Source organism: Nematolebias whitei, chromosome 12 (assembly GCF_014905685.2).
Source record: "Nematolebias whitei isolate Nwh7 chromosome 12, NemWhi1, whole genome shotgun sequence".
Classification (NCBI taxonomy): Eukaryota; Metazoa; Chordata; class Actinopteri; order Cyprinodontiformes; family Rivulidae; genus Nematolebias; species Nematolebias whitei.
This window is the reverse complement of record NC_056509.1, coordinates 44,039,420-44,063,100: the sequence shown is the minus strand read 5'-3', so window position 1 is coordinate 44,063,100 and position 23,681 is coordinate 44,039,420. Positions and strand designations below refer to the sequence as shown.

Genomic DNA, 23,681 nt, shown 5'->3' with positions numbered 1-23,681 from the left:
AATTGGGTAGCCAGAACAAGCAAATGTTGTTAAATCAGCTAAAATCAGCCCTTTACTTTAATAAAAGTCGATTGTGAGAAAGCGTGATCCGACTCAGACAGTTCTCTAAAGTCTGACCGATGCTCGTGTGCATTTTTTAGCTAACTCAGCAGCTCCCAGCACTGATCCTTGAGGAACACCATCTTGCATGTTATAGTTGTTTCCCTGCTCCAACACACCTGATTCAGTGATTTAACTCAGGCGTGTCAAAGTGTAGGAAGCAACTAAACCATGCAGGATGGTGTTCCTCAGGGACCAGGGTTGGGAGTCACCGAGCTGACTTGTTCAATCAGTGCAGGGCTGAACAGCCGATAATGGAAGTGCTGACAAACTAAAAGAGAAGAACTCAGGAGCCCTGAAGGTTTTTGTTCCATTTCTCTCGTAACTCCACCTGATTCGTTCTCTGCTGATAGACTGCTGCAGTCCAGAGTTAAATCACTCAAATAAGTTGTTTTTCATTCTTGACAGAGCCCGGAACTGTTTTAGACTCTGGTCTAAAATAAATTCAGCCTACGAAGCAGAGAAGGAGCGAGCTGGACCGGATCGCTTCGACATCCCCAACAAACCAGAACTTCCTGTTTGAACCAACCTCTCTTGTTCCTCCAGATGTCTGTAATTAATTGATTTGTTCTTCGAGCTAAAAGAAAAATGAGCCTGAGTGACGAGACATGAGCTGCTGTTACTTTCAATAAAATCCGTGGAAAAGATATGAAACGTCTGTAAAGCAACAACGTGAAATAATTTCGGTTTTTGTCTCTACGTGGAGCCAAACACATTTTGCATCCAAGTATTTCTGTTAATGAGCCCAAATGCTGGTGATAAGAGTTTTGAACTTCAGCAAGCATCGAGAGAAAACGGATGAGTTTTGTGGGAGATGATGGAAAACTGTCAGCAATTAGGAACCAAAACAAGATTAACGGTCACATCTGACAAACCAGATCACACTTCATTGAAACAGAAACTTTGCTTCTGATTTTAAACACCAGCTGCTTCCCAAAGTGCACAAAACAGGATGGCTTTTATTTTTATTTAAATTTAAACAAACGTATCTATAGTGCTATTTTATATTTTTTCTCCTCCTGTGCCGTTTGGGTTGCAGAAGCTCAAACTCGTAGACTTTTCTTCAGTTTGGAAGTTGTGTTAAGACTTTTTTGGACAATGTGAGGACGAGTCTGTGTTGAGGACCTCGATCATGGTTCTGATGGACGGGAAGGTCTCTGCTACAGACGGAAGACTCTGGTACCAACTGGGTAAACTGCAGAGGAGCAGAGGGGCTCGGATTAGGCTGAGCGTCACGCAGCAGAACAACAAACACAAATGTTTCCTCGCTGCACCTTTTCAGATTCATCCAGCTCTTTGCTGATTTGCTGAAGCTCTCTGGATTAGGAGTCGTCATGGCCTCAAAATCCACCAGCTGAAAAAATAAAAACACAAAGACTCGGTTTGAAATGCAGTCAAGAGTCAGACGAACATTATGGAATGGTTTGTTACTTAAAGGTTGGCTGGACAAAGCATTCATAAAGTATAACAATCTGCACTGTATTCTCATACTGATGATGAGATGATGATCCAAAATGCTGCTGCCAGAGTCTTAACTGGAGTTAATGGGAGAGATCATCTCTCCAGTTTTAGCTTCTCTCCATTGGCTCCCTGTCAAATCCAGAATTGAAGTGGCCGGGATGAGAATCAGCAACTCCAAATCTGAGGCCATGGTCCTGGTCTTCAGTCAGAAGAGGGTGAACTGCCCTCTCTGTGTTGGGAGTGAGGTGCTGCCATAAGTCAAGGATCACGGGTGAGCGAAGAATGGAGAGTAAGTCACAAAAACGGGTTAAATCATGTCATCTGGACAGTTTCTTTTTGGGAGAAATGTTTCGTCTTTCATCCGGAATACTTCATTAGTCTGAGGCCTGCCGACCCAGATCCGTCTTATAAATGGCACCTTCTTGATGCGTTTCAAGCCAATTGGGAATTCCCAGAAACTAGCACTAGCTGAACTAGAAATGGAGAGTAAGATCAACAAATGAATCGGTGCAGCTTCCTCAGTACTGCTGTGACGGTCGGTTGTGGTGAAGAGGGAGCTGAGCTGCAAGGTGAAGCCCCCCATTAACCGCTCGGTCTACGATCCTACCCTCACCTGGTCACAGAATATGAGTCACTGATTTTTTATTAAAAGCTTTGTGTGAAAAATGCTATGCTAAACAGCTTAAACCACATCGAGCGTCCGCCATTTTGAAAACCGAAGAAAGTAATGAGAGTCAGCCCATGTCACGTCAAGGGGACTCCCTTCTATTTTTATTAAAGAGACACGCTGCTCGCTCCCTCACTATCCATCCTTCGATTCAAATGGTCTTATACTGCCATATAGTGGTCAAAAAAGGTACTACACACAAAAACTAATCAAAACGTTGTCTTAAATTTGACAATAATTACCGACTATTGTCAAATTTCAAACAATAATATCGTTTATCGCAATAATTTCTGAGAAAATTAATCATCCAGCAAAATTTGTTATTGTGACAGGCCTAAAATTAACTGACTAAAATTAACTTTCCAAACACAAGAAAACAACAAACATAGACCCAAAAAAATCAAATAAATCAAATCCTTTTAAATAAAAAATGTAAGCTTAGTGTTTATGAGGCTTCTAATGTTTTGGATCTACAGCAATTTAAAACTCTTTCTCCACCAATATTAGTAAATTTGATCTTTCTCTAAAATATTGATCACACCGAGTTAAATTCACATTTTTGTGGCCCACTATCATCTTTATAGTTTTGGCCCACATATGAAAACGTTTGGACTCCCTTGATGTAAAATAATTTGTTCATTTTTTACGTTTTTGTAATAAAATATTTACACACTAATGTAAGTAAGGTTTGTCAAACAACAAAAATAAATTAATTTACCTTTCCTTTAGGGATCCTACCAATCACCTCCTTCCCACTGGCCATCAGGGCCCCCATCACCACAGAGTACGCCACCACACTGAGGAGAAACATCTGTTTATTACTTGTTAACCAAGTAGATTTGAGCCCAAACACAAAGAATTCACTCCCACAGAACCCAAACCTTGAAAATCTGTTCTTGTGTTTTGAAACTGCATTGAACCTACCTGGATCCTCTGGAGAGAGGCATGAGGTTGCAGAAGTAATAAACCAAGCTGAGGATCAAGTTGCACACGGCATCTGCGTCCTGAAAGAAGAGACCAGAGCTGCAGGGTCAAGAGGCCGCCCGGACGAAGCCTCTCTGCACACATGACCTTGGTTTGACTGAGTTACTGATCAGAGCGAAGGCATCCAAACACAACGGTTTTCAAACGCTTCAGAGGACAGGGAACGCTCGGATGATGTTTCATTTAAAGAGGAAATCAACGAGTTTTTCAGATTAAGAGTTCTGACCTGAAGAAACAAGGTCAGCGTCAGCCGCAAACTCATCATTTGGACTTAACGGGTCTTTTTTATGTTGCAAATACAAAGAAAACAATTTAAAGACGAAGGTGTGGGAAAATCTTGAAAAGGTTAAAACAGTCTCAAAATACTTCTACTGTTTTTTTAATTTACTTTTTTTCTGTATGCCTTTTTGCAATCTGCATACTTTTGGGCTGTTTCTGACGTTCAAATAGCTAAACCTTCAGCTTGTTCGGGAGATGGGGCTGTGACTTTTGTTTTTTGTAACTTTTATACTTTTCAAACCAATTTTATTTACAGATATTTTCTCCACAGAAATACACGAAGAGCTCTTCTGCTTATTCAAAAACGTTGTTCTGTTGAAAATCTGCTTCAGCGTCTATTTTTGTCTTCATGTGCTACTTTTAATTGCTTTCGCTATGCTACATGTAGCTTTTAGCAAGCCTTTAGCTACCTTTTAGGTAGCTTTTTCTTAGAAGACGAGTCTGTTCTCTGACCGTTTTAACCAAATTAGGGTGGGGAAAGGTGAAGTACCATCACCTGCCCCCCCCCTCCGAGTGCCCTACATGGTAGCTCTCTGCTCCACACATGTGGGCAGTGGTGGCTCATTAGAGGTCATGTCAGGAAGGGCATCCGGTGTGAAACAATCGCCAAATCCTCGTGCGAGATCACTCTCTGGGGCAACCACTGAGAGAAAGGAAGCAGCCAAAAAAAAAACTTTTAGCCAGTTTTATTTTTTTGCCTTTCACTAGCCTTTTGCTACGTTTTGCTTTCAGCTAACTTTTGCTAAGATTGCTCTAGGTTGATATTTGGCTACATTTGTTTTTAGTAAGCTGTTGGACACTTATTTTTTAGATAACCTTTTGCTACATTTTGCCTTTAGCTAGCATTTTGCTCTTTTTTTTTGCTTTTAGCTAACCTCTAGCTGCCATAGCTTATGGCTAGCATGTTACCCTTGGCTAGCTTTTTGCTTTTAGCTAACCTCTAGCTACCATAGCTTATGGCTAGTGTTTTGCCTTTAGCTAGCTTTTTGCTTTGTTTGCTTTAAGCTAACCTTTAGCTACCATAGCATATGGGTAGCATTTTGCTTTTAGCAAGCCTTTTCAGTTTTTGCTTCTAATTAACCTTTACCTACTATAGCTTATGGGTAGCATTTTGCCTTTAGCTAGCCTTTGGCATTTTTTTTGCTTTAGCTAACCTCTAGCTAGCATAGTTTATAGTATTTTGTTGGTTTTGGCTAGCATTTTGCTACTTTTATTTTTTAGCCAGACCCTTTGCTACTTTTAGCTAGCATTTTTTGAAGCTAGCATTTCACTTTCTTTTACTGTTCTGCTTCCTTTAGATTCATCAACTGAGTTTCAGCGTCTTCAGTAAACTTCAGCTAAGTCTTCCAGCGCGCTGAATTTGCACTGCGTTGTCACAGAAAATGCATTTTCTCCGCTTGGTAAACGTCTTATTGTCAACGTTTGTTTACTTCATCCAGCACAAGTCTTGGTCACAAGTCAAACGCGTCTTTTTGTAGGTAAAACAATCAAAAGTTCGGGAACCACAGGGTTCGAGGACACCAATAAAGTCTTAAAATCAACTAATCAACACATATTCAGTAAAAATCTCTGTAATTAGATTTGATCTCTGCAAGCGTAGAAAGCCTTTAATGTAAGATTTAACTTTATAAATGTTTTTTTAACCTCGAAATGTAAATCTTACCCCCAGTTCAGTGGACAGCATCAGTGCTTTTCCTTTGGCTGTGAGGTCTTTGTAGATGGACTCGACCTCCGACTGGTACTGCTCCGATCTCTCCTCTGTGGTCTGAGTCTCTACAGAGAACAACATGTTTCCCACCCTAAAAAGATTCAGACGTAAAAAAATCATTTTAAAACACAAAAACATGATTAAAAGTCAGCATAGAGGAAGTTAAACTGTTGAAGCTTTCAGCTGAAAAGTATTAAACTCATTAAATAATGTTTCTAGTGAACGCTTAAATTATTGATATGTATTCCATTTACCAAAATAATTTCTCCAGTTCTTACTTTTGCTTTTTTGTTTTTACACTCGGCACACATTCATTTAAAATTTAAAGGTATAAAGAAACTGAAATATATCTATAAACAACTTTGTGTTTGTCAAAATATATAGAAAACTTGTAAATAATTTATTACCTGTGAGTCTTTTTAAAAATTCAACATTTTTTATTTTAAAGACAATTTCTTTGCTATTCTCTGAGCCAGAATTATCTCCATTAACTTTTTATCTTTAACATACAAACATCTCATTGTGTGAATGCTTATTAAACATTCACACTATTGTGATCCTGTTTATATTTTTCTTATCGTTACTATCCGTGTTTTTTTTTAGCACTGATCTCATTCCACAATTTTTGTGCTATTTCAACAAATCATAAATCAAAACGTTCAGCTCTTTCAGGACAAACCTTTGGTACTGGTGCAGCTTTAGCTTTTTTAAATATTTAGCCTTTTCTGCCATTTTTCTCTCATAAAAAATGAATTGAGCTCATTTTACATCCTTCAAATCTTTAGATCTGTTTACAACCTTTTACTGCTCCTTTCACATTTTGTTCTGCTTCAGCTACTTTCAGCTTCCTTGTGCAAATTAAAAAAAAAATCAGCTACTTTCAGTTGATTTAAGCTGTTTTGTGTTCCTTTCAGCTATATTCTGCTAACTACAACATAGTTGTGCTTCTTCATACTTGTTCCAGCTAACTTCAGCTTGTTATGCTCCTTTCAGCTTATGTTTGCAAGTTTCAGCTACTTCTGCGATTTCAGCTACTATTTAGCTGTTTTATGCTAATTTAAGCTTTTTCGGCTAATTCTACATTTTCTGCACTCTTTTCAATTATTTTCAGCCTAATTCAGCAAAAATGTGCTCACTACTTCCTTCTTGTAATTTCAGCTTCTTTCTGCTTTTTTAGCTACTATCCAGCTATTTTTTTGTGGCAAATTTCTGCTTTTTTCAGATAATTTCCACTTTTTTGAGCTCATTTCTACTCCTTTCAGCATAGTTGAGCAAACGTGCTCTTTCTGCTTTCTTCTGCTACTTTAAGCTTGTTCTAACTTTTCAGCTACCTTTTTAGCAATTTCATCTGTTTTCAGATAAATTCAAGTTTTTCCTGGTAATTTCTGCTCCTTTTTTTCTGCTAGATTAAAATTATTTCTGCCTTTTCAGCTACCTTTCAGCTAACGTTTGCCAATTTCAGTCATTTTTAAGCTAATTTCAGCTATTTTTCTGCTAATTCTTTAACGAAAAGCATTCACGCTGCATTTTCACAGGAAATGCAATTTCTCTAGTTTTTATTCCAGTAAATATTCTTAGAATTTTCTTGTTTTCATACCTATAGCACAATGCATTTCCAAAACCTGACCCCACCTCCTTTTCCAGACCCCCACAGTCCCAGTAAAAGTTACCTGTCTCCGGTGATGGTGATGGTAAAACCGTCGTATTCCTTCCCAGGATCCTTCATGCTCGGCACCTTGGAGTTGACGGTGAATCCATCTCTGGTTTTACTGTTGAACTGCTTCAGAAAATAAACACAACCATCCTGGAGTTTTACCGCTGAACAACCAAACAATGATTTAATCATAAATAATCTCTTGGCTATCGTTCTCCTCCTGATTAAATTCATTTGATTTCTTCTTACCTTCATTATAGGAAGCAGATCTTCTACTTTATTCACATTTTCAAGAGCTTGCCGCATTTCCAGCAGCCCTCTTGGGTTGTACGCCCTAATACAGATTAAATCAGGTAATTTTAAGACTTGTTTTAAAATTGTTTTAAAGTGTTGGTGAGTAAAGGAAAGAACTGTGTGTTCGGTGTAATTTACCCGTGGTAAACTAGTATTCTGTCTTTGATGAATTCCAGGATGTTGTCGAAGTAGGCCAGGTATCTAATGTTGATGATCTGCCCCCTGAAGGAGAAAGTGAAACTTCAGCAGTGAATTTAAATGAGCGTTTTCCAACCATAAACTGGGACTGAGGTCATGCTGAAATCACAGTCCTCCTGGGGGCTCGTTAAGCTCGACTCGTTACCTGATGAGGTTGATGTGATTGTTGAAGCCTCGACTGAGGCTCCTGGTTGGCATCTGGTCTAACCACAGCACCGGCTGGTCCGGGTCGGCAATCCTGCAAGAACAGAAGTCCGTTTAGTCCGTTAAAATCCACTCTGTCCAAAAACCCCTAAAGGTAACAGAGATAATGTTTGTGAAGTAGTCACACTGTTGTGATCCAATTTTCTTCTGTATGTTTTTCATCCTGCAGTTTTAAAACTATTTCAACAAATCATAAATCAAAACGTTCGGCTCTTTCAGGACAATCCTGCTATGACTTTTGGTATTGGTGCAGCTTTAGCTTTTTGAAATATTTAGCCTTTTCTGACACTTTTTTCCCCTCATAGAAAATTAATTGAGCTCATTTTACATCCTTCACATATTTAGATCTGTTTACAACCTTTTACTGCAACTTTCACATTTTTCAGCTTCTTTCAGCTTCTTTGTGCATACTTACCGGTAAACGTTTTTTCAGCTACTGGTACTTTCAGCTCGTTTCAGCTGTTTTGTGCTCCTTTCAGGATTATTTCTGCTAACTGCAACATTTTTGTGCTTCTTTTAACTTCTTTCTCCTAATTTTAGCTTGTTTGGCTCCTTTCAGCTTATTTCTGCTAGTTTCAGCTTTTTCTGCTATTTCAGCTACAATAGCTGTTTTTATGCTAATTTAAGCTTTTTCAGCCAATTCCACATTTTTTGCACTCATTTAAACTTTTTCAGCCATATTCAGGAAAAATGTGCTTTTTCCACTTCCTTCTTGTAACTTGAGCTTCTTTATGCTTTTTAGCCACATTTAAGCAGTTTTTGTTGTTGTTGCTAATTTCAGCTTTTTTCCAGAAAATTTCTACCTTTTTCTCCTCATTTCTTTTTCTTTCAGCCTAATTGGGCTAACATGTTTTTTTTTCTGCTTTCTTCTGCTAATCTAATCCTCTTCTAAGTTTTCAGCTATGTTTTTTAGAATTTTTAACTAAATTCAATTCAAGTATTTCGTGGGGAAAAAAAAAGAAGCTAATTTCAGCTTGTTATTCTAACTTCTTCAGCTAATTCCACATTTCTTGAGCTCATTTCAGCTCTTTCCACTTCCTTCTGGTAATTTAAGCTTTGCCTTTACAGCTACATTTCAGCTTTTTTTTTAGCTAATTTCACCTTTTTTAGATAATTTCCTCATTTTGTGCTAATTTCTGCTTATTTAAACCTAATTCAGCAAATATGCGTTCTTTCTGCGTTCTTCTGCTAACTTAGGCTTGTTCTTCCATTTCAGCTACATTTCATTATGTTTTTAGCTAATTTAAGCTGTTTATCAGCAAGTTATTCAGCAAGAAGCATTAACACTGCATATTCACAGGAAATGCAATTTCTCTAGTTTGTTTAACTTTGTGATAAAGTAAAAGCTGATTCTGATTCTTGGGTATTTTACTCTGTAAAACAAACTAAACTAACTGACTCTGAACAGTTTTTAGATTTAAGTGGCTGCATTTCTTTTTCCAATTATCCGGAGAGTGAATTAAATTTCTGCCGCTCTAATATTACAAACCACAGAAAATTCAGCTAAATATGTGACCTCGTCTAGATTTAAAGGCTGCTGAAACGTGTTGAAGTGCAGCAGGCTGTCGTTCAGCTTTTGAGTTGTTTTCTGAAGATAGTTAGAAATCTAGATTTACTCTAATATTTTAGCTGTTTTTACCATTTTTGAAAGGCTTGCAGGACATCAGAGCTGGCTCATTTACCTTCACCAGGTATGAATTTGAGCACAGCTCTTTATTAAAATCTGTGCAAATAAATGGATCAAGAGGGAAACCCTGCAGATACTATTTCTGTCACAATAACAAATGTTGCTGGGCGATTAATTGTCTCAGAAATTATTGTGATAAACGATAATATTGTTTGAAATTTGACAATAATTAGTAATTATTGTCAAATTAAGAATAAATGTTTAATTTGGTTTGTGTGTAGTACCTTTTTTGACCACTATATGGCAGTATAAGACTGTTTGGACTGAAGGATGGATAGTGAGGGAGCGAGCAGCATGTCTCTTTAATAAAAATAGAAGGGAGGCCCTTTGACGTGACATGGGCTGTCTCTTTCCTTTTTTTTGGTTTTCAAAATGGCGGATGCTCGGTGTGGTTTGAGCTCTTTAGCAGAGCATTTTTCAAATAAAGCTTTAATAAAAAATCAGTAAACAAGTTCTCAGCTTCTTTTTGCAAAGAAAAATTGTTTACACAAAGGCACGGGTTTCAACCGTGAAATTTGGAGCTTCGACAAGACGGAGGTTTTTTTCCCCCGCGAGATCGGCCTATTAGCTTAGCTCGTAGCTTAACTTCTCAGCTTAGCTGCTTTTAATGATCCAAAAATGTGATTTTGGACGGTTGAAATGGATTTTAAAGAGAAAGGGAGGGGTAAGTGAAGAGCACCGTAGTTGAGCCTTTTGTCATCGAGTGTCTTCAGTAAAAAGAGAGACACGAAGAAACGATAAAGTCGATAAATGAAAATGAGGTTGATAATTTTCATTTATCATGCAATTAATTGATTTATTGTTTATCGGGACAGGCCTGCTCCCCTGCACATCAGTCACCGCACTAAGAAGTTTTTTAAAAAGTATACTCATGTCTAAGTATGGAATAATAAAACAGTTTTAGTGTTGGTCTTGTTACGCACCTCCTCCATTTGACAGAGATATCAAACATGTCTCTCCACTGCATTTGTCTCGACTTTCCGTTAACTCGGACTTTGGAGTTGCTCCACGTTCGATGCATCGCCTGCATCACCTCCAGTGTTGCTAAACCCATGGCTTCAGAAACACAAAGCAGTTAATTTACTGCTTTTCAACACTCGATTGGTCGTTTTGCTTTAATCGGCAGCACCTCTGTGTATTCTCTTGTTGGGTAAAAATCCCGGGGTGTTGTACTGCATCAGCGCTCCCAGGTGGTCGGCGCTGCAGATCAGCTTCTGGACCTCGGTGCTGTAGCTGTCAAAGTTCTGCGGCAGAACGTCCCTGCAGGAAACAAACATACAGGAGTGGTTCAAGGCTTACAAAAAAAGTTTACTTATTTTACTGGATAGTAGTTATGTGTTACCAGCTCAAACTATTTGTGTCTTGCCAGACTCCTGGCAAGGACCAATGCAGACATGTTCCCGTTTTTAGTTTTCCACATTCGCCTTATAATCTAGCTGTTTTTGTCACTTCTTTTGCCATCTTTTTTGTAAAAAATAATAATAATAATAATCTGTATGCCTTTTTATAATTGTTGTCACTGTTGTCCATTGTTGTCATCATTCTTTGTTGAAATCAGGTCTCTCTTGTAAATGAGTCCTCGAGGCTCAATGGGATTAACCTGTCTAAATAAAGGTTGAATTAATTTTTCTTGTTTGTGATACTCAGAAAAAGAGACTTGACAGGAGATTATTATTTTATTTTAAGCCATTTGCATTTGATTAGGACACTCTACCTGGACTATCAGGTAATGTTGACTGCAGCTGTCAAATGTTGCACTTGTCAAGTTACGTGGATGTTGAGGTCAAAACCCACAGGCCCATGTTTGGTGATACGGACAAGAATCTTAAAAGTTAATGAATGTTCAATAAAGGACTCATTGTGTGTGTGTGTGTGTGTGTGTGTGTTGATTAAAATAAAAAAACAATGTGTGTCTGTCAAGGTGCTAAAATAATCAAACGTTTTTATAATCAAAAGATCCTATGTAATCTATTTTGTGATTTTATAAAAAAGAAGTACTGTAGTCCCTCGCTACTTTGCGGTTCGACTTTTGCGGACTCGCTCTTTTGCGGTTTTTTAAAGTAAAATTGTACACAACACACGATTGTCAACTTTAATATTACTCAGGTGATTGGGACAGTACGGGATACAGTAAAAAGTTAACGAGAAAAAAAAAAACTTGGGACAGGCATCACCATTTTGTAGTTTTCTCTCAATAAGCCTACACTGTATCGCCATTCGAAGGGACTACATTACCCAGAAGCCCCAACAGTGCTTCCAGCCGTTGCTTTCTGCTGAAACGGAGGGAAAGTTTGGATCCGATCTGAAAAAGTTTGATCCTTATTCATAGTGACTTCAGCGCTCTGTGGATGCAGAGAGCCGTACGGAACAGACGGGGGAATTGTACCAGAACTGGACTTCCAGCCTCATCGGTCAATCTGAGAGCTGCTTGTCGGCCCATGAGGCCTCTCGAGCGGGGCGTCGTCGCTTGGAGGTCCGGTCACCAGGACTTTTTCATCTGGATTTGGACTCGATCTAGACCATTTTGTGGTTTTGTGCTGGCTATCCAAAGGTCCATCTCTCTCTAAAAGCGTCTTTGTGCTCTACGGTGCTTAAAATTACGTAGGTTTAAAAGTTTAGAACTTTGCAATGAAGGGTTTCTAAAACCTTAAGATATATAAATACTAAAATAAATATAGCATTCCTAAATTTTCCAAAAAAAATTTTTGTAAAGAAAAATAAAAAAAAGAAACTTTTTTTATGGTTAAGATTAGACGGTTGGTTGAGAGTTAAGGAGCACAGAGTTTGAAGAAGTGACAGGAAACTCGGCAGGTGTGGTCAGTTGGTTAGACTTCACACATACATATCATGGCAGCTGGAAAGTCCTAATAAAGACAGATTCAAAATGGATGACAAGTTTTCAAAATGAAAACTTGGACAAAATGGATCTTATATCACTGGATCCGACTGTCTTGTTTAAATCTTACAAAGATGCATAAAACACTGTGTGTGTGTGTGTGTGGGGGGGGTGTCATTCCCACATGAAACATGTTATGCTAATGTTAAACAAGTGGAAAACTGTGTGAAAAAGAAGCTGCAGTTATTTGTTTGAAGTGACACTGGGTTTAAACAAGATTTTTTCATTAAATGTACAATGACACAAAATCCAGTCTGAACAGCAAAACAAAATTTATATTATTTTACTGGTCTAAGAGTAACATATGTGCATCTTAGAGCCTGGGACGTCAAGAAAAATCAAAAATTAAATATAATTTCTTTGCATGCAAATCCCAAAGGTCTGCTTTTTTTAACCTTTTTTTTTTTTTTAAACAGATAAATAATGTTATTAACTTACTTTTTAAGTATACACATTATTTTGTTCAGTGCCCTGAGATGACTTCTGTAGTAACTTATAAATAAACTGAATTGAAAAAAACGGTTCTTGCTGTGCTTTTATTTTGAAGGCGAGTAGCTTTTATGTTAGGAGCCACTTGAGTGAGCGCTAGCAGCTTTAGGAGACTTTCTACACTCATCTCCAGGCCAGCGGTCACTCTTTCAGGGATGAAGATGTGCACATCCTGGATAGAGAGGAACGATGGTTTGAGAGAGGAGTAAAAGAGGCCATCTTTGTGAAAAGAAATCGTCCATCATTAAACAGGGGTGGAGGCCTCCGGGTTCAACAGTCCCCCTCTTACAATGCTGTGATTGCTAGTATCACTCAGCCCTCTGTGAATAGTAAACAGCCATCAGTGTGCTAATGATCCATTGTTAGGCTGATGGTCCTTCTTGAGCATGCGATCAGCTGGTTTTGGTTGTCAGCAGCAAAACTGGTTGATTCACTCTGAGAAGGTGCTATTTAAGAGACTGAGCTGAATACAGCACCTCAGACTGAGGAAGTCTCTTGGATGAGAGACGAAACGTTTCTACATTTTTTGTTGATTTGCTTTGTTTTGTTTTTTTGAATGTCCAGAGGACCAGATAGAACTTTTTTAGGTTCCTTTCAAATCTTTCTTCTGTTTCTTCTTTCTCCCGTCTTCCCACTTGAGGAGCCTCCGTGGCCTGACCTATGATTTTTTTTCAGTCACCCTCTTTTCAACACCAAATTGTCTTTTCAAAATCAACTTGCCTAATCTGTTTGAGATTTCTCCACTCAGCTCGTGCATAACTGCTTGGATACAGAGTTTGTACTTCCTCTATTTTCTAACGGCTACGTGCAGCCTCGCCCTTCCAACTTCCTCTTTCTACCTCTGACTTCCGTTTGTTTCAGTCACAGAAATTTCTAGTCATAAGACGTTTGATTACAAAAAGTATATGTTTTTATTTTTACCCAAATCATAAAACATTTCTGAGCATAACACTCTTTCTCAATAACATTATTTGATTTTAAAAGTAATAATTAATAGCAACTTGGGTATTAAACTCACATAAAATCACTTAATGATAACTCATTTATTCACAAAGTAGTTCACTTTTCCCTGAAGTCTAACTTTGATTAAAAGTACAAAAGAAATTAAACTTGTAAAATAACTTGATGTAGGTTACACAGAGGATTAATTATTATGATTGCATACACATTTGATTATTTCAATACCTTTAAATGACAGATACATAAAATCTTTGATTAATAAACATCTTTACTGATTAATAAACACACACACACATAATCCTTTATTGATCATTCATTAAACTTTTGAGATCACTTTTCTGACCTATGACCTTACCAAAACATGGATCTTTGAGGTCAGACCCTACCCCTGTATGGACTTCAATCCATTATCCATTCCTCGTCATCTGCGTGGATATAGAGAACATCTTCTTCGACCTCCCCAAACACGACCTCTTGCCTTGGCACCAGTGCTGGTTCCGCGGTGTCATCAGGGTATTGGTCTTCATCCTCTTCATCAGGAGGTTGCCATTCATCCACCACCTCCATCTTATCCATATCAATTTCATCTTGGCTCAGCCTTAGCTGGTGTGGGGTTTCAGAGAGTGAGTGGGAGTTCTGTTCACCAAGGTGCTGATCCATCCAGGGTCTTGGCTCATTTTGTTCCACCCTACTTTCAGCCTCCTCTTCATCATTTTCCATACCATCAATTGGCCCAGATTGCAATGCTGGGCTTACTGGCTCCAATATGCAAGAGGTAGTCATTGCCTGACCCTGCTCGTCCTGTCCTTTACCGCCTTCTTCGACAGCAGGGAGCAGGAGCGGAAGTGAGCTGAACTCCTGTGAGACAAGAGGCCCCTCAGAACTCAATCTTGGGACCTCTACCAAGATAGACTGGATAGCAACCGAGGTTTCCCAGTACAAGGGGGTAGGTGACTCCATGGTAACAGTGGGCAAAGACAGAGGCTCCCTATGACAAAAGTCCTGTCCCAAATCCTGCTCAGAAATGGCTAAGTGCTTTGTTTGGGTGTTTTTGTTACACACTATGGCACATAGCCCACGGCCCTGTGATGAAGGCATGTGTTCTGGTGCTGTCATGTAATGGTGCTCTTTGGAGCTTTGCACCTCTGATGTACATGAACTGGTGGCCCTCAGGATGTGCTCCCCTTGTGAGAAAGGTTCAATACAGATCAACACTTGGTCTGTGTTCTGGGTGTCCTTATTGAGTAGTTCAGTGGGCTGTAGAGGAGGAATAGAGGTTGCGCTTGTTGCTTTTTTGTTTAAAGCTGATTCTAGCTGGGGCATGGTTCCAGTCAACGAGAGTCCCACCTTCATTGTTGGCCCGTAGAACAGCACCTGACCAGTCAACAGATGTCCGGCCATGAATCGGGTCCCCTTCTCTGAATTCTCCCACAATTTTCTAATCACAGAGTAATATCGGTTTTGCAGGATGGGGTTTACTGTGTAGTGTCGGAAGTCTTCATCCCGAGCCGAAGTCCAGACAACTCTGCAGCTGGTTTCTGTTTCTAGGCACTGCTCGACAGCCACACAAGGCAGATCTTGTGGGCCCTCATTGACAAGGATTCCAGACACAGCATTCGGCACAACACAGTGATCACAACACCATGAGGAGCTGACAGCCCAGAGATGTCCAGCCTCATTCAGCTGCACTTCACAGTAGCAGCAGGAGGACCCTTCTAACTCCTCATGCTGCAATGGCTTGAGAATCTTCACCATACTGACCTGAACTGGACTGGGTTTACGTTTTTGATTTTTCTTTTTTTCTTTGGCTTCCTTTTCCCTTGAGGCTTTTCTTTGTCTCTCCTCACTTCTTTCTCGTGGCTCGCCTTCTGATTCAGAATCTGTGTCTTTCCTAGTTGCGCTTCTTCTAATGCTCGACCAGGCTATTTGGCTCAAGGGAACAGGGGTTATGTAGGACCTTGGTATATGGAACGGTTCTTTCTTTAGCTCAGGGTTCTCTTCTGAGACCCGGTCACCCTCATACCCATATTCTCTGGTTGCCAGCTCCATTGGGACCGATCCTCTTCTCTCTTCAGGATTCCACTCTTTACCCCCATCAGCTTCTCCACACAGACGTGGTCCACTGTCCAAGCTTATTGAGAGTTTATTTCTTTCTTTATATTCTTGCATTCTTTTCAACTCTTCCTTGTAGTCATCATATCTTAGGTCTACTTTTGTCTGGGTGTTTACTAGGACACTGCTAAGTCCTGTTGCTGTGGCTATCATTTTCACTAATGGATCATAGCTGAGTGATGGGCTGACAATGATGGATAACTTCTCCTGCCATCCTTCCAGCAGGTTCACCCACCACTTCAACCATTCCTTGATATTTTCTTTCTTTCTTATGTTGATCGGATCTTGTACAATCTCTGTCCTGTGGCCTTCGGTTATTTTAGAGCAGTAGTGGATGTCAACCTTCTGTCTGGACCCACTTAATGCTTGCCGTAAGGCTTCCCTCGACAACCCCACATATTTTTCCAGGAAAATTTGCAGCACTGACGGGTCCCAGGTTGAGAAGCCCTCGCCATAAAGAATCACCCTCACTGGAGCATTAATTGCTGGTCTACTGACTCCTTTACCTGGATCATCTGTCTGACTGTGTGAATCCGTTTCTCCTCCTGTTACTGGATTATCTTCTTCATCCATTCTTCTTCTTGTTTTTGTTGTCTTGGGTGTCTGCTCTTCAAAGCCTCCTGGCTGCGCTAACCAGTTCAGGGACGGTCACGGACTAACTGCTACTAGCTCACATCCACAAATCCTCCATGAGAAAATATATATATAACTCTGAACTAAACCTCCTTGCTAATTTTACTGTCCCTGAAAACCATAAACAGTGTAGCCTTTAAATTTTATTAGAATGGAGAGACTCAGAAGACTACTTACTTTCCATGTCAGATCAGCCTTTCTGTGGAAAAGAGGGAAAACTGGCCCCAGAGTAATCTAGGTTGTGTTGCTGAAACGAACTTCAGTATGTCCTGATGTATGCTCAATAATCCAGGTAGAAAAATCTAACAAAGTTAAGTCAGGTGCTCTGGACGGATTCGAAAAAAAAACAAAAAAAAACGAATATTGTTGAAACGTTTCGTCTTTTATCCAGAAGTCTTCATCAGTCTGAGGAGCTGCACTAAATTTCAGTACGATTTCTCTCAATCTGCGACTTGAACTTTAAGATCTGGGGTTGTCCTCGGGCAGAGGACTCCACTTCAGCTGAAACAGAGCAAAATCCCTTCTGGCTCTGGCTGGAATCCACTTCTTCAGATGCTTGGTCAAGTCCTACTTGTCTCCAGTCCTTATACAGTATCTACTCCACCCGATCTCTTCTTGTTCCTCTGTCTTCTTTCTTCTTCCCTCTTGTGTCTTCTTTCTTCTGTTTCTTCTTTCCTATTGTTTTCTTCCCTCTTCTGTCTTCTGTCTCAGCTCGTGCATAACAACTGCTTGGATACAGAGTCTGTACTTCCTTTTATTTCTAACAGATAGGTGCAGCCTCGCCCTTCCAACTTCCTCTGACTTCCGTTTGCTTCAACTGACAGTTTTGCGCCGACCGTCACAGAAAGTTCTAGTAATAACACGTTTAATTACAAAAAGTATTTTTCCCCTTAATAGTAAAACATTTCTGATCAAAACGCTCTTTCTCAATCACATTATTTGATTTCAAAAGTAATGATTTAACAGCAATTTAGGTATTAAAGCCGCATAAAATCACTTAATGATAACTCATTTATTCACAAATTAGGTCACTTTTCCCTCAAGTCTAACTTTGATTAAGAGTATAAACGATATTAAACTTATAAAATCACTAAATGTAGGTTACACAGAGGATTAATTATTATGATTACATACACATTTGATTATTTCAATACCTTTAACTTTGACAGACACATACAATTTTTACTGATTAATCAACAGACTCACATAAACCTTTACTGATCATTCATTAAACTTTTGAGATCACTTTTCTGACCTATGACCTTACCAAAACATGGGTCTTTGTAGGTCTGATCTCAGCCACATGTTCCTCCTAACTTGACAACTTCAAGGTGTTTATTTCACGAAGGCAGTGGCAAAGTAGTGAGCTTAGTTTGTGAACAACAACCAGTTTTAAGTACCAAAGTAAAAGAAGTGGGCTTGATTTACTCACAGATGGAGCTGTACACGCTCCTGTTTAGACATACGTGTTTGTAAGGTTAAATCAATTCAATTAGCCGACATGAATCCATCAAACTTACTTGATATGTGGCTGCAGGCCGGGCTGTTCTTCATAGTCTTCTATTAAAAAAGGCAGGTTTTTAGCCCAGTGGTTCTTGAAGTTTCCCGGTAAGTCCTGGTCCACGTTGTACTCGGCTACAGGGATATCCAGGTGGGAGTGCAAGTAACGAGAATACTCTGGAAGAAAATCACAACAGAACATTCACAACTCATACAACCCAAGCTGAGATGTTTTATCTTTTTCCAGGACGTCCTTGTAAAAGAGATTGATGATCTCAATGGATTTCTTCCTGGTAAAATAAAGTAATAAAAAAAAGTAAATTATGTTTCCTTACATAAAACTGCAGCTCAAAAATATAGGAATAGTTAGAGGCTTAAAACCATCAACAAAAAAAAGTTGTCACTTCTTAGAAAGATTAAATAAACAAATCAGATGTACAAATTTACAATCTACCCTAAAATACAAATGATAATTTGGCATGTTTTGTCCGGATTGTGACGTTTGTGGCACTTCTTCTCTTTCAACCCTCATTTTGTAAATGTTCAAACCAAAAAGTTTTTCTAATGAAAGTTAACAAACGCGATGAACTGCCGCACCGCTGGAAAAAGAAACGTTCTCTCTAGAATCAATCGTGGATTTGATGTGGCATCCTAATTTTATTTTCACACACCAAAATGGAAGTTTGTATCTAATTTATTTTTCAAGTTATCAAGCTCACGAGACAAATGGATAGACAGTATTTCTAACTAGAAAGTTCCTGGAGAAAATTTGACAGGGACTGCCAGGCTGCTGCCAATTTAAATTGATTTGACAGTACTACATGTTGGGGTTTGCTCTCAGCTATCAATATTCCAAATTCTACCTGAATAGGTACTTTAAATAATACTTTTCAAACAAATCTAACAGTGATTTTCTAAGTTCTCTTCAGGGACCTCTCCACTTCAAGTCATGTGACCTCACAGCAGAAGTTAGTGAGAAGCGTTCCGTCAGGCGTTTTGTATGGGGAAAATGGCGTCTTCGTTTGCAAATTGCGTCACTATAGTAACTCGACATGCAAATAAAAGTAATAGCACACATCGTGGCGCCGAGCTGGTTGTTTTGATACAACATCTGTGGGGATACACGTCGCGGTTCGGGCCGCATTAAAGTTGATGAAATAATAAGATATAAAGTTAAGAAATCCCAAGTCAGGTGGATAATAATAGGTGCTGCCTTATACTAGGCAATCCCCAATTAACCCCTTCGCTCCACGATGGGGGACAACAGACCCTTACACTTCATGACATTTTACATTAGTGTTAAAGTCGAACAAGTAAGAACCTTCTACTGAACAGAACCCCTGGATACCAGAGGAGGGGGACATGACTCTGCTGATGGCAAGCTTGGAACAAACCTTTTGAATTCCATGCAATTAACTGCAGAATGAAAACCAGCAATCCACTCAGGTCATGACCGTGTTCAGACTAGTTGTTAACTCGTCTGTCAAACTGATTAGTTGTAACCTTTACACAAAAACAGACTTTGATATGGTCGAAAAAAAATCCCTTTAAGATGATGAATTACTTTGACAACACTGATAGCATCCGTTCAATGTGTTGCTGCTGATTGGACTCTATTTAACTCATCCATAAAACATATTTTTATCTAGTGTTTTACGATTCCTAACTGTGAGCCACGACAAACTGAGGTGTTTCAGGTGGGAAGTGATATTTAAGCCCTAATCAAAGCATCTGTTTTTCCACAAACCATCTGTACACCTCGTGTTTGAAACAAACCCGTATCTTCACAAGCGCTCGTTTCACTCAATCATTTTTATTTCTGTGTTCCACTAACCTCTGAGGTATTTCACTTTGAGGTACTCGGAGCTGGCCTTTTGTCCCAGCAGCGGGTCGTTCAGCATGACTTTAGTCTGAGCTTTGATGCCCTCGTAGAACTGCCCCATGGCCACGTGGCTCAGCCCCTTCATGTACTGACAAACTTCATTGTAGGGCTCCAGATGAAGACATCTCTGGAGAGGAAACGTAAAAATCCCTCAGTGTAAACACTGTGGCATAAACTGCAATACAATCATCTATTTTACAGTTTTTAAAAGGTTAAAACAAGATCAGCGGCATAGGACTGTCTGACAGAGCTGGAACAACTTTGCCATACTCCAATGTGGATTTTGATGGGGGAAGTTACGTAAAGGTCACGGATGTTTTCACTTACTAATGTTAATATAGAACCATGTACGTGAAGTCAAGAGAGTCTTTCTGTCTACTCAGAGGAAGGAGTCTAATAACTGATAACTTCTGACATCTTCAAAAAGTGTGAGCTGTTGTATAGGGGCTTCGTATAACATCGTTGTAAGCCTGTTTTCAATGCTGCACCCCTTGCGAGAAGTAAACCTGGGTTGAAAAGATCTTCTCACATCCTCTGTGTGGGTTATTTGATTAATGAGATGATTATAGGATAATTAAGTACCTTGAAGTTGCCGATGGCCTCCTGCAAAGAGCCGTGGTGGTACAGCATCATGCCTCGGAGCTGGAGAGACTGGATGTGGTTTTGGTTCAACATGAGAGCTTTCTGGAAGCTCTCCATCGCTGATTCAAAATCACCTAACTCTCTAAACAGAGGAAACACACAAACGTTAGAGAAATGGCCACCGAGTCCCAAAAAACCCATATGATAAATTCTCTCTCAAACAAAAAAAAGAGATGTCAAACTGTACCTGTAAGCCTGCCCGAGGCTCTTATAGGCATCTATAAAGTCAGCCTTCAACTTCAGCGCCTCTTTAAATGTCTCAATGGCTTCCTGATGAAAAAATAAACAGCTTTTTAAACACAGAGATGACAGGAAGTTGCACTAAGAGACAGAGAATTGTCTCTGCAAAAGGTTCAGACCTCAACTGCATGGACCCAGAATTTTTCAACAAAATTTTAGTTGCATAGCCTTTATCCAATGTAACCTACAAGTAAATGTTGATATTTAGGATTTTACATTGAATTTTTTTGCAAACTAAAGGTCACAGGAAGCAAATGCACAAGTCAAATACCTTGTTGCTATTTACCAAAAAGTTATTTAAAGTTTGCCTTTTTGACAAAAGTTTTTAGTATTTAATGCATATGACCATTTGTTTGGATATTTAGGAGACAAAAATAATGTCATGAATCGGCAGATCTGCAGTAGTTTGAATAAAAAAAGCTGCTTAAATACGTAGATTTGAGAATCTGTGCAAAGTTTAATGAAAATCTGATTAAATTTATAACTTGTTAGCAAAATGCAAAGGTGGGTGATAATGATTTGCCCATGGCTGTGTGCATGTCTGAAGCACTGGGCAAATTTTAATAAAACTCTCGGACAAATCAAAGGATGTACGTCTACAGTTGAATAACTTTGGGAGTCAATCCAATTCAAAATGGCCACCACAACCAATAAAAATGACAATAACTCAGTCAGTTTTACAGAAATTTAGCTAAATTTGATGCGGAAGTAGCTGAAAGTCATTCACAACACTGAGTGTGACATTTCGTGACATCGTCTGTTATTTTCAAGGTTTGATCAAAACGGCTACAACTCCATCATTTCTCAACATCGGTCTAAAACTGGGGCGAAGCCGTTAGCTCGGTCTGTGTCGGCAAAAAACAAACCTGCCATCTGCTGCTTCTTAGTAAACAAGATTGTGTTCAACTATTTACAGATTCCTTCCATAAATCTGTGACAAAGACCATCGATTTGATGAGGTGAAACAGGAAAATTCACGCATGCTGTTGGTCAAAGGGATTATCTCTGAGCTGATAAACCAGTCCAGGAGGACGATCAGCCATCGTTATATCTGTTTGAGGAATGAATAAATATGATTTGTCTTCTTATAAGAGGTGGATTTTCTTTGGACGTCATAAAACAGCTTGCTGTAAAACCATCAAACAAAAATGTTCAAATTATTTTCTATTTTATTTCTTTATGCACCAAAAAAAAATGCAGTGAGATGACACCAGCTACGGAAATTCATAATCAACCAAATCAATCAGTGCGTCATTAAGTGAGCAGAGCTGAAGGTTATTTCATGAGCTGTTTGAGGGAATCGTACCTTCAGCATTCCTCTGTGAAAGAAGGTGAGGCCTTTATAAAGCATGGCGATGGGCTGATTCTTCTTGAGCTCTAAAGAGCGCTGGAAGTCCTCCATAGCTGCCACATAATCCTGAATAACAGAACACCAGGTCAGAACGTAGGACGATAAGAACGTGCAGGTGTTTGAGGGTCAGACCTCTGAGATGAAGAGCAGAGTTCCTCTGTGTCTGTAGAGACGAGCCGAAGGCTGCAGCTGGATGGCTTTGGTCAAATCGCTCAGAGCTTCGCTGATCCGGCCCAGAGGAGACAGGATCTGAAGACGTAAACACAAACGATCACAACGATCCTGTCTGTAGGAATGTTGCTAATGTTTCTGCTTCGGGTGTTTGATGACGGCAACTTCAGGTAAGTGGGTGATGATCAGCTGCGGGTCAGTATTCTACTGGGAGCTGAGTGACTGATGAAATTTGTTGAAGTAGCTGAAAGTGAACTGTTATTTAAAACAAGCAGAACAGCAGCATTGATTAGCCAAACGGCAGTCAAAAACTAAAATTAGTAAAACCCTAGCTAAAGGCTAAAATTGGCCAAATCACAGCCACAAGCTAAAAGTGGAAAAGCAATAACCATTGCATGTAGTTAAAATGAACAAAAACATAGCCAGTAGCTAAAACAGGCTAAACTAACGCAAAAAGGTAAAATTGTAGCTAAAAAGGTAAATGTTGCTAAACCACAGCCAAAAGCTACATTGGCTAAATTATAGCTAGAAGGTAAAACTTGTAAAATCATAGCAAAAAGGTAAAAATTGGCCAAACCACAGCCAAACGCTTGAAGCAGAAACACCAAAGCCAAAAGCTAAAATTGCCAAAACTGTAGCCAATAGCTACAATTGGCAAAACTGTAGCCAGTAGCTAAAATTGGCAAAACTGTAGCCAGTAGCTAAAACTGGCAAAACTGTAGCCAGTAGCTAAAACTGGCAAAATTAATGCAAAAAGGTAAAATTTGCAAAATCGTAGCAAATAAGGTCAATTTCGCTAAACCACGGCTAAAAGCTAAAATTGGTTAAACTATTGCTAGGAGGTAAAACTTGTAAAATCATAGCAAAAAATAAAAATTGGCCAAAGCATAGCCAATAGCTAAAATTACAACAAAATAAATAAATAAATAAATAAATAAAATACAAATAAAAAAGGTAAAATTAGTCAAATCTGAGCTAAAAGCTAAAATTTATGGTATGTATGAATAGCAAAAATTGGCAAAACCGTAGCAAAGTGCAAAACATTAGGTGGAGTAAAAACACAAAGCTTGTTGTAGGTCGCCACTGAACGATGAAAACTGAGCTGTGGAGCTTTTGTGTGTTCAGACAAGAATTTCTGGTTTTACAGCAGAGATACGTTACACGTGTGGTGGAAGATCACAAAGAGTTGATAAAAACTGCCTCAGAGTGAAACCAGAGACGTTTAAATGTATTTATTTTTGTCAAGCTGACGGTGCAATCATTAAACAAGAGTCAAATATTAACTTTAGGAACGACTGTGTGTCTAATATGTGTTTTCTTGTGCAGTTATTGTGGACTGTTAAAAATGTTTTTTATATTTATTTATTTATTTATGTGAAAAGGGCCGAACTGCTTCAAGCATTAGTAGCTACACTGAGAATGCGTCATGTCCTTTTCAAACAATTGTGCACGTAAATGAGGGCGCACGAATAGGAGAGAACAAAGGTCCAGAAGTGGGTTTGAATTGTGCACGACGACAATCATCTTTTATGCAGTCACATTCAACCAACTGTGTCGCGCTATATATATA

At 39.1% G+C, this 23,681-nt stretch overlaps 1 protein-coding gene across 2 annotated transcripts in view; it reads right to left on the bottom strand.

Moving 5' to 3' along the window:
* Nucleotides 1-1,096: 1,096 nt before the first annotated feature.
* Nucleotides 1,097-23,681, bottom strand: part of ttc13 (tetratricopeptide repeat domain 13) — a 34,288-nt gene continuing 11,703 nt past the window's right edge. Inside the window, exons 7-23 of one of the 2 annotated variants that reach the window (XM_037685642.1) lie at nt 22,073-22,189; nt 21,896-22,006; nt 20,537-20,619; nt 20,290-20,431; nt 19,660-19,834; nt 17,846-18,002; nt 10,365-10,495; nt 10,159-10,291; nt 7,490-7,582; nt 7,285-7,368; nt 7,102-7,186; nt 6,869-6,978; nt 5,154-5,289; nt 3,152-3,231; nt 2,946-3,024; nt 1,374-1,453; nt 1,097-1,294 (exon numbers count right to left, since the gene is read on the bottom strand). In XM_037685642.1, coding sequence (XP_037541570.1) covers nt 1,180-1,294; nt 1,374-1,453; nt 2,946-3,024; nt 3,152-3,231; nt 5,154-5,289; nt 6,869-6,978; nt 7,102-7,186; nt 7,285-7,368; nt 7,490-7,582; nt 10,159-10,291; nt 10,365-10,495; nt 17,846-18,002; nt 19,660-19,834; nt 20,290-20,431; nt 20,537-20,619; nt 21,896-22,006; nt 22,073-22,189 — 1,911 coding nt within the window. In that variant the 3' untranslated portion in view covers nt 1,097-1,179. The remainder of the gene's footprint in view (nt 1,295-1,373; nt 1,454-2,945; nt 3,025-3,151; nt 3,232-5,153; nt 5,290-6,868; nt 6,979-7,101; nt 7,187-7,284; nt 7,369-7,489; nt 7,583-10,158; nt 10,292-10,364; nt 10,496-17,845; nt 18,003-19,659; nt 19,835-20,289; nt 20,432-20,536; nt 20,620-21,895; nt 22,007-22,072; nt 22,190-23,681) is intronic. The other variant, XM_037685643.1, reaches the window with a different exon arrangement.